This window comes from Lemur catta, chromosome 3 (assembly GCF_020740605.2).
Source record: "Lemur catta isolate mLemCat1 chromosome 3, mLemCat1.pri, whole genome shotgun sequence".
NCBI lineage: Eukaryota > Metazoa > Chordata > Mammalia > Primates > Lemuridae > Lemur > Lemur catta.
Window position 1 is genome coordinate 26,402,583 of NC_059130.1, and position 10,579 is coordinate 26,413,161.

At 44.2% G+C, this 10,579-nt stretch overlaps 1 protein-coding gene across 1 annotated transcript; it reads right to left on the reverse strand.

Moving 5' to 3' along the window:
• Positions 1 to 3,940, reverse strand: RPTN (repetin). The gene is made up of 3 exons (XM_045546500.1): positions 3,803 to 3,940; positions 2,601 to 3,027; positions 1 to 2,456 (listed from the first exon to the last, which is right to left on the reverse strand). The coding sequence occupies exons 1-3, from the start codon at positions 3,938 to 3,940 to the stop codon at positions 1 to 3; spliced, it is 3,021 nt and encodes a 1,006-aa protein (XP_045402456.1).
• Positions 3,941 to 10,579: the final 6,639 nt, after the last annotated feature.

Sequence of the window (10,579 nt, forward strand, 5' to 3'; positions counted from 1 at the left end):
CTAGTACTGATGCGATTTCTGCTGTTGCACATAGTCATAGAGGGGGTTGGGAACAATAGCTGCTTTGGTGGGGTGATCTCCACCTTGTTCTCTTCTTTGAGGCCTCCCACCACTCTGGGTTGGATGGAAGTTTGGCTCCCTGTGTCTTCCCTGTGAGCCTCGGCTCTGCTCATCCTCATTCGTGCAGAATTTTTCTCTGTTAAGACAGCCTTGCTGGGTGACTTGGGATTGTTGATCCTGGGACCCTTGATACGTCTCTTTCTCCTGGTAGTTTTGCCTATCCCATTGTTGGTGATGGTTCTGCTCATCTTCCCGGGTTTGCCTGTCTCGCCTCTGACGGTTCTGGTCGTCTTCGTGGCTTTGCCTGTCTCGCCTCTGACAGTTCTGGTCATCTTCGTGGCTTTGCCTGTCTTGCCTCTGACGGTTCTGCTCGTCTTCGTGGCTTTGCCTGTCTCGCCTCTGACGGTTCTGCTCGTCTTCGTGGCTTTGCCTGTGTCGCCTCTGACGGTTCTGCTCGTCTTCGTGGCTTTGCCTGTCTCGCCTCTGACGGTTCTGCTCGTCTTCGTGGCTTTGCCTGTGTCGCCTCTGACGGTTCTGGTCGTCTTCGTGGCTTTGCCTGTCTCGCCTCTGACGGTTCTGGTCGTCTTCGTGGCTTTGCCTGTCTCGCCTCTGACGGTTCTGGTCGTCTTCGTGGCTTTGCCTGTCTCGCCTCTGACGGTTCTTCTCATCTTCATGGCTTTGCCTGTCTCGCCTCTGACGGTTCTGGTCGTCTTCGTGGCTTTGCCTGTCTCGCCTCTGACGGTTCTGCTCGTCTTCGTGGCTTTGCCTGTCTCGCCTCTGACGGTTCTGGTCGTCTTCGTGGCTTTGCCTGTCTCGCCTCTGACGGTTCTTCTCATCTTCATGGCTTTGCCTGTCTCGCCTCTGACGGTTCTGCTCATCTTCATGGGTTTGCCTGTCCTGTGCTTCCCATGAACTTTCCAGCCCCCCATAGCTGTGTTTGTCCTGGCTTTGATGACTCTGCTCTTCCTCTGCCCCATGTCTCTGCCCCTCGCTATGGCTGTGCCTGGTCTGGGCCTGTCTGTGGCCCTGTTCACTACTGTGTGATTGCCAGTCTCTCCCCTTGTGGCAGAGTGGTTCTTCTTGCTGGAGTAGTGCTAAGAGCTTGTGTTGGTGGTGTTGGCTATCTTCCTCAGGCTCCCATACCTGGTGGCTGTCCTGTTGCACGTCCCTAGACTGGAATCCCTCTCCCTGGTTTTGGTACACTTCCTGTCCTGGAGTCTGTTGATTTAGTCTCCCTGATCTTCCTGATTGCTCAACATCTGAGTCCCTTCTTGTCCCCTCAGTCCCTTGGAAATACCTATTTTGCCTTTGTATTTCAATTTCCCCAGTCTGTGACTGACCATAGTGGGCATTCTGGCCTTGCCTGTGTGTCTGACCGTACTGAGAGCTCAGGCCTTGTCTGTCTGTCTGACCATAGTGAGAACTCTGGCCTTGTCTGTGTGTCTGACCATATTGACAGCTCAGGCCTTGTCTGTCTGTCTGACCACAGTGAGAACTCTGGCCTTGTCTGTCTGTCTGACCATATTGACAGCTCAGGCCTTGTCTGTCTGTCTGACCATAGTGAGAACTCTGACCTTGTCTGTCTGTCTGACCATAGTGAGAACTCTGGCCTTGTCTGTTTGTCTGACCATATTGACAGCTCAGGCCTTGTCTGTCTGTCTGACCATACTGAGAACTCTGGCCTTGTCTGTGTGTCTGACCATATTGACAGCTCAGGCCTTGTCTGTCTGTCTGACCATACTGAGAACTCTGGCCTTGTCTGTCTGTCTGACCATATTGACAGCTTAGGCCTTGTCTGTCTGTCTGGCCATATCGAGAGCTCTGGCCTTGTCTGTCTGTCTGACCATATCGAGAGTTCTGGCCTTGTCTGTCTGTCTGACCATAGTGAGAACTCTGGCCTTGTGTGTCTGTCTGGCCATATCGAGAGCTCTGGCCTTGTCTGTCTGTCTGACCATAGTGAGAACTCTGGCCTTGTGTGTCTGTCTGGCCATATCGAGAGCTCTGGCCTTGTCTGTCTGTCTGACCATAGTGAGAACTCTGGCCTTGTCTGTCTGTCTGACCATAGTGAGAATCCAGTCCTTGCTTATCTCTCTGGCCATAGCCTGATTCCTGACCCATCCTCCCAGACCATCCATAATAAGAGTCTGATTCCTGTTGGTTTGTCTGGCTAGAGCAAGAGTCTTGTACAAGTCTTCCAGATTGGCCACAGCTTAATTGTTGCCCAAGCCTTTCAGACTGACCATAATGAGAATCCTGAACTGGTTTCTCACACTGATTTAAGGAAAAGATATATTCTTGCCTTTTAGGATGGCCACTGCTAGATTTATGACTCAGTCTTTTACCAGAGCTAGAATCTTGACCTTGTCTCTCTGTCTGATCAAAGCTGTAATCCTCATCTTGTCTCTCAGACTGACCATAGCAGGAGTCCTGACCTTGTCTCTCAGACTGATCATGACGGGAGTCCTGACCCTGTCTCTCAGACTGACCATGGCGGAAGTCCTGACCCTGTCTCTCAGACTGACCATGGTGGGAGTCCTGACCCTGTCTCTCAGACTGACCATGGCGGGAGTCCTGACCTTGTCTCTCAGACTGACCATGGCGGGAGTCTTGACCCTGTCTCTCAGACTCATCATGGCGGGAGTCTTGACCCTGTCTCTCAGACTGACCATTGTGGGAATCCTGACCCTGTCTCTCAGACTGAATGTAGTGGGAGTCCTGCCTTTCTTCCTCATGCCTCTGCCTGTGTTGCCTGCCTGAGTTTCCTAGAAACTTATAGTCTTGTGTTCCTTCCTGTCCCCTTTCTCGCCGGGAGGTTCTATCTCCACATGGTTTATTATCTAGCTTATGATGGCAGGCTTGGACCAATTGGAACACCAATAAGAGATACTCATTAAAATCAACATGTCCGTTTCTGTCTCTGTCTAAAAGGCTCATGATGGTTTCCACAGACTCTGGGTCATTTGGTCTCTGTGAGAAGATAAAACAAAGAGCAAAATCAGATGTTGTCCTGTGGATACTAAGATGTGTATCAGTGTTCATGCCCCAGTCCTTTCACTCCTGCATGGGCCTTCCTTGGTTGAGAAACCATTAATCTGAAATGGCTTGGGCTTGGTTCTAGTCTTTGATCAACTGGTTCTCAGAATCCCACCCCTTGCTGGACCATTGGGCACATGACCACAGGGAGTAGATACTCTAATTTAAAATAAGCTCCATTAATAATTAATTTGAGTCATTTGAGAAAGTTATTCCATCTCATCACAGGCTATATTCTAATTGTTTGCCTGCTTTTTTCTCACCACCCTGTGAGATCCTGGAAAGAGGGGAAGCTGATTTTATTCATGTGTGTCCCCAGTGCCTAGGACGGTACTGGCATGGAGTCGGTGCTCCATGACTCTTTATTGACTGATTGAATGAATGAATAATGAGAATATGTGGACAGTACTAAAATATAGAAATCCAGGTATGAATCTAGGGTTTTCTTCTGAGAAATTATTCCCTGTTACTCTGAAGTTGTACTCTATCCTGTTCAAGCTCAGATACAAGGAGGGGTGTGTGTGTGTGTGTGTGTGTGTGTGTGTGTCTGTGTGTGTGTATGCTGGGAGAGAACTATTAAGGAACTGCCTGAAATTCTTTTTGTTATAGGGTGGAGCATGACTTAAATAAAACAAAAGATCAAATGCTGGATGCTGGTGTCAGAATCATTCTACTTGACTTCACTGGGCCAAGTTTCTATGTATCTTACCCGGAGGATGTCTCCAAACTCAGCCAAGAGCAGCTGTTTCAACTCCTCCTTGCACAGTGAGGCACAGTCCCCATTCTCTTTGGCATATTTCTGGAACACCTCGATCACATTGAGTATGCTGTTCAGGAGTTGAGGCATTTTGGCAAATACAGGTAAGCCTAAAAGAAGAAACAAGACTTTATCTGTGTGTAGGATAAAGACTGGGGCACAGCATCTCCAGGGGAAAAGTGACCCTGTTAGTCTGGAAAAGAAGCTTAAGAAATAAACATCTTATCCCTTTCTTAGCTATACCCCTCCCTTGCCTTGACTCACAGTCAGGCTCCAAATATCATGTATTACAGTGGGAGATGGATGCAAATTGTGTTTCTTCTGCTAGAAAAAGAAGCAATTTCCTAAAAAACAAAAAAATGTATGGTAGGCATTTTACATATCCCACCCTCTATTCCAGGTGGGACTTGATTGAAACTCTCAGAACAAAAAGTAATAGAGGTCAGGACGCCCATAGAGGCAGGGCCAGAAGCCAGCATAGTAGGGCATAATTTTCCACCAACAACTAGCACACTGGAGGAAGCATTAAATAGATCCTACTGAACAGGTTTCAGTCTTCTAATGAGGCTTTCTCAAGTAAGGAACAATGCTAAAAGTCTTTCTCCACAGTTTAAAGAAGCTTTCTGGGAGGCTAAATTCCAACAAGTGCTTCTGGCCTGGATGGTCATTTTGGGATATGCTTATAAAATGAAAACAATGAATACAAAAGCTCTTGAAGATGAAAATAGCAAGCAGATACACAGCAAAATTAACTGCACAGATGATAGGAAGTACATATTATCAATTAGGTCCACAGTGGCCATGCTGGAGACTTGGGTCTTTTGGGATCTGGATGTCTATATTTTTTCTCGTGGTATGAAAACTCTAGTTACTGGATTTATAGGCCTCCAAATCAAAGCCCTAACTGTAGAGCACATTGGACTACTAAAAGCATACACTGATGTCTATAAAGATAAGTAGCAAATAATGGATTGCCTGAAACAAGGTAAATCCCTTATGGCAATTCATTGCAATGAGACTTGAGTATTTCTGGGCCCCATGGTCCAGGGCCTTGGCTCTGATGAGCTCTAAACTCTTGGGTCTTGCCTAACTTTCACGAAAAGCAAATGCCCCTCTATGGGAGACAAAGCTATTCACCAATAGTTCTAGCCCTCAGTTTTGGAATACACAGGACACGTTGAGGCAATGGCACCTGCATTTTATAGGCACAGCAGTAGGCCACCCCAGCTATCATCATATTTTCAGATAAAGCCAGGAAGAGGAGGTAGGAAGGTACCCAAGGCTGTCACCAACAGGGAGAAGTCTCAGACCTCCCCAGCCCAGCACATTACAGCTGCTTTCGAGAGCCTCACAAACACTGCCATTTCTCTGCTGTGCATGTCTTACCTGCTTGAGGAGGATGCGCCGAAGGTTTGGAAGACAGAGAGGATACTGGAGACCTGAAAATCCATCCTATTTATAGGGGGTTTAATTGTTCTACTAGGCCATCCCAGGAGACACCCATTCTGTGGCAGAGCCTGAATCACTTTGGGCCCAGCCCAGCACAGCCCAGCTCAGCCCAGCTCAGCCTTGCTTGACCTCTCCCTCTGCAAACCGTTTGGTTGATTTACTTCCCCCATTTGCTCATGAACCTGTTTGTCATTAGAGTAGGTGACACTGTTCAAGTCCCAGCCCCATTTAATTAAGAGAGTGTGTGTGTCTATGTGTACATGCTTTGGGGGGCTCCCAAAAGACAGAAGTGTTGACTGAGGTCATCCTTAATATGTCACTTGCCAATACTAATAGAGGTCGATAGTGAACTCATACTGAAGAAGGATATCTGTATGATCACATTACAAAAAAAGCTATCAAAGTTGGGAATAGAAAGTCTATGTATTTGGCTAGAATATAGTTCCTGGGAGAGATTTGTCTTAGTCTAATCTCTTGCTTACATAGGTAGATATTTATATATTAATCTGTTGACCTATTTTGAATTGCTATTATTATTTTTTTAATTTAGCAGCTCCATGAACTACATACATGATCAGTTTTGGGAGTGTGGGGGTGCTGATGGTGGAACTGCCAGCACTTGAGTCTTTTAAGTCTTACTAAGAAGTTGAAGTTGAGGGACAACATGGAAGTTTGTGATATCTGTGAGACAGAGGTGCTGTCAGCGACCTGGGCCTCCATTTATTTCCCATCTGCATACCTGTGACCTGCCAGTAGTACAGTGTCTTAAGCATGGGAGATCCTTAGGAAATGTTTTTGGGATAAGTGAATTATTAGATTGTAGAAGCATGGGAGAATCTATGTAAAGTGCAAAAAATTTCTAGACTCACCTATATTTCTACTTTTGTCTCACATCTAGATCCTTGGTTGGACCTTTTCCCATTTATTCATCTACCAATCAGTTATTAGTAATAATACTTGGTATTATATACTATGTGCTCAGGATTCTGCAAGGGAATCATGAAAGTACAGAAATATTTAGTTCAGTTAGAATAAAGAAGTTTCACATAGAAAAATATTTTGAACACCAAGGGTAGGACATGTTAAATGCTGAGTTTTAGAAAACCTAGGTGCATGTGGAGTTCTCATGGGCTGGGCCTTCGATTCCCTTAGAAGGTGAGATTTGTGTTGTTCCTCAAAGGATTCAGGTGGGCAGAGAAAAAAGCCAAGAAATTTTGAGTGGGGAGAAGGGAAGGATCAAAGGTACTAAAGTGAAAATTTATATGTTGTGTTTGTATTAGAGTGAGCTGGTAAGTCTGCCTGGAGCAGAGGGCATATAGAAAAATAATCTGAGAAAATTTTGGAACTGAAAGGGAAATCTAGTCTTAGTCTTTTAATTTTACAGATGAGGAAACTGAGATTCATCTGGATTGAGTGACTTGCCACAGGTTGTGCAAGGCTATGCCCAAAGCCAGACTTAGCTAATCGCTTCCTTTCCTTGGTTTCTTATATTAATATATTCTCTGAGGCAGATTTGGGGCCTACTTTAGGGTTTATTTTAATGAGAAATGGGAAGCAGGGATCATTTTGGTCAGGAAGATGACATGATCAAAACATTGTTTGGAGGAAGATTTTAATCGGACTGCAGTAGGTGGTCAGCCATCTTAGTTTGTCTGGGACTAAGGGATTTCCCAGGACATGAGTCTCTCAGTGCTAAACTTGGAATAGTTCTGGGAAACCTGGGGCAAGATAATTGCTCTAGACTGTAGTGTGTGGGAAGAATTGGAAAGATGAATATCTGAGCAGGGAGACCAGTTAGGAGTCCATTGTATGGCCCAGGTGAGAAGTAACAAGGGCTTTGACCTAGGTGCAGCAGTAAAAACTATTGGCAGGTAGATGGATAATAGCAGTAAAGAAAGGATGAGGTTTTGGGAGAGATCAGTTAAGAAGCAGGGAATGTGGGAACATCAGGAGAGACTCCAGGTCTTTAAGTTTAGATAACTAAAAGAACCATAGTATACTGAAGAAATGTAACTTCTGAAGGAGGACTGATGGGGTCTAAAATTCAGTGTCCCTACTGGCATTCCACAGGGTCTCTGCCTTTTGTAGTCTTGTTATCCTCCCTCCAGCTTGCATCCATGGCTGTTTGGAGTCTCCCAGCACTGGTCAGGACTTTCTTAAGTCTATTCATAAATCCTGACAGCTGGGCCACACTAAGATTCTCTTTCTGCTTTTGCATCTCTACTTAGTGCTCTTCAGTTATGTCTCTTCTCACCTGTTAGAATCAAAGACCTAGAGTAGGTTTGATTGACCCTAGAGGCAATAAGGGGGCTAGAGGTGGGATGGGTAGGGGGTAAAGACAGCAGCCATCATGACAGATAACAGCAATGCTGTGGCTCCTTTCTGTTGGCACATTCCAGGGCTCCCTAGCAACTGTTTTGTTTGGTGAGATGGGCAGTTCTCTCTGCCCGATGCTACAGTGGAGGGAAAGATTATGCTCTTAACAGTAGGATCTGCTATGTGTGTGTTCATGTAACACTGACTAAGTTCCTATAGGATGGGCAGAGAACTATGTTGATTAGCCAATCTGTTCATCAATAGGCATTTGTGAGCCTACAGAGAGCCCTTTTGTAGGCACTGAGATAAAAGCTTGTCCCTTGTCCTTAAAGAACTTTCATTCTCCCTGGGATACATGGGATTCTTAAATTGCTTCACAAGTATTATTGTCATTGACAGAGTAGAGAGAGTTTGATTGGCGGGAAGAAGCAGAGGCTGCAGGGGCTAGAAATAAGACACATTTAAGGAATAATGGAATCTGCTGGGTAATTTTGGGCAGAGCACTTACCATCCTGGCCTTGAGTTTACTTGTAAAAAGAGAGGATTGGAGCTTTCTTTTGGCATTAATATTCTAAGATTTTTGTCATTCCAATCTTAGGGTCAGCAGTGGCTTTAGAGACAATATTTTAACTTTGCTCTATTCACAAATTTGATAAAGGCATCAAAACTTTATGCTTCCCAATCTTCCTCTATGGAAAATTGAGGAAGGCAATTACGGGTGTTCTTTTACTTCATTGGCGTTTGTAAATTGCATGAGGACCTACACTATTTTTGTTCATTGTTTTTCAATGTGTTTTGCTGCTTTTAATGCAGTTATATTGGATGTATGACGTACATGTGGGTCTCAAAGGCAATATGCTTTTAAGCTACAATTTATTGAGGTCTTATTGTGTGCTAGATGTTAAGCATTTGATATATGTTACCTTGTTTAATTCCCACAACAACCCCATGAGGTAAGGAATGATTTTCATTTTTCAAACAAGGAAACTGAGGCTCAGAGAAGGATAAATAACTTGCTGAAGGTCACACAGCATGCAGCTGGCTGAGCTGAGGTTTGAATCTATGCCTTCCTGATTGTAAAGCCATTGTTTGCAACCCCTGTTATACTGTCTCTTTTGGAATAGGACTGGTGATTGCCTACTGCTCAGTGAGAAAAATTGCTTTCCACATAGAGTGAAGTGAGTAAGACCAAAGTAACTTCCTTATGACATACTATGGAGGAATCCAACCTTGAAATGAGAATCTCCTGACCACTTAACCAGTCAAATATTTATTATTTTCCTATGATTCTCCAGAACAGAAATGGTTCCAGCACTGAAGGAGCTCATAATCTCTGTCTTCAGAGACATGACAGTTGCTTATACTTAGAAAAACAAAACCTAGATAGAAAAAATACCCTTTTGTCTTTACAATTGACAGCTCTGGGAATTGGTTTGGAATGAGATTGGAGAAAATCCACTTGTTGTCCATTCCCTGCAGTTGTGACGCTATTGCAAATCTCTGCTGTCCATTTCCCTTGGAATGCAAATGTGCCTAGTGGGTGTGACACGTACTATTTTGAGTTAATGGAGTTTTCAGGGAGTCTCCTCATCACATTTTGGCCAAATCATTAAGGATAATTATCATGAAATGCTCAGACTTCCTTTTTCCTTCTTTTGAGATGTTGGGTGCCTATTTATTGAGATGAAACACACAGGATCCAGAGGATGGCTGTTTGTATTACAAGGGAAGGCCCCTTGTTTAATGCTGGGGCAGGCGCTTTATTCTGCTTAGCCCTTTGGCATTAAGCAGGTGGATAAACTGCAGATGGAGCAAATGAGCACCTTCCCCTGGAGAGGAGTGGGACTAATTAATAGACATAAAACCCTTTGAGATTTCTTGATATTGAAAGGTCATTTATTATCATCTGCACAAATAAGTTCCCATTTTACAATCTTTTCTTAGAGGTGAATTACCCTCCTCTTAATTATAGGCCATTTCCCTTTTAATGACATCTGTGGGAGTCAGTGGTTTTTGAAGGTAGCACTGGTATCAGCGATATTTTAACCTTGTCAGAAAATGTGTTCTGAGTCAAAGGAAGGAGGGCTAGGGTTCCGGCGATCTGGCGCATACATTTTACTCGGGAGTTGGACTCCTCATACCCAGCTTGTAGTCCAGCCTCTTCTACTGTAGGCTTTAATTTTTGGATACAAGTGCCCACCATTCTCCCCCTGCTCAACGTCTCAGGCCATATCTTTCACCCAATGAAATGAGTTAGAAAGTGTCAGAAATCACTGATGAGCACAGCCCATGGGATTTTAGGTAAATTCCTAGCACATGGTTAATAATGCTACAGACCAAACCTGATGTCTTCAAAGTAGCTGAATGTGGCAGAATTTGGATGATTCAGGTCAGGTTTCCGAGGTTTTTCTTTTTGTTAAAGAGGTTTATTGTGATATAATTCACACACTGTACAATTCACCCATTTAAAGTGTACAGTTCAATGTTATTTAGCATTGTACAACCATCACCAAAATCTAATTTTAAAACATTTTGTCCCCCTCCCCAAAAGAAATCCTGTGCCTATTAGCAGCCTTCCCCTATTCTGCCCTCTTCCAGCCCTTGGCAGCCACTCATCTACTTTCCATTTCTGTAGATTTGCCTATTCTGGATTTTTCATTCAAATGGCATCATACAATCTGTGGCCCTTTTTGACTCCCTTTTTTAACTTAACAATGTTTTCAAGGTTTATCCATGTCATAGCAGGTGTCAGTACATCATTCCTATGTCTGAGTGATATTCCATTATATGGATAGATGGTATTCTACATTTTGCTTATCCATTCATACATTGATGGGCACTTGGATTATTTCCACCTGTTGGCCATTTGAATAATGCTATTGTGAACATTCATGTACAAGTTTTTGTGTGGATGTATGTTTTCAGTCTTTTTGGGCATGCACTCAGGAGTGGAATTGCTGGGTC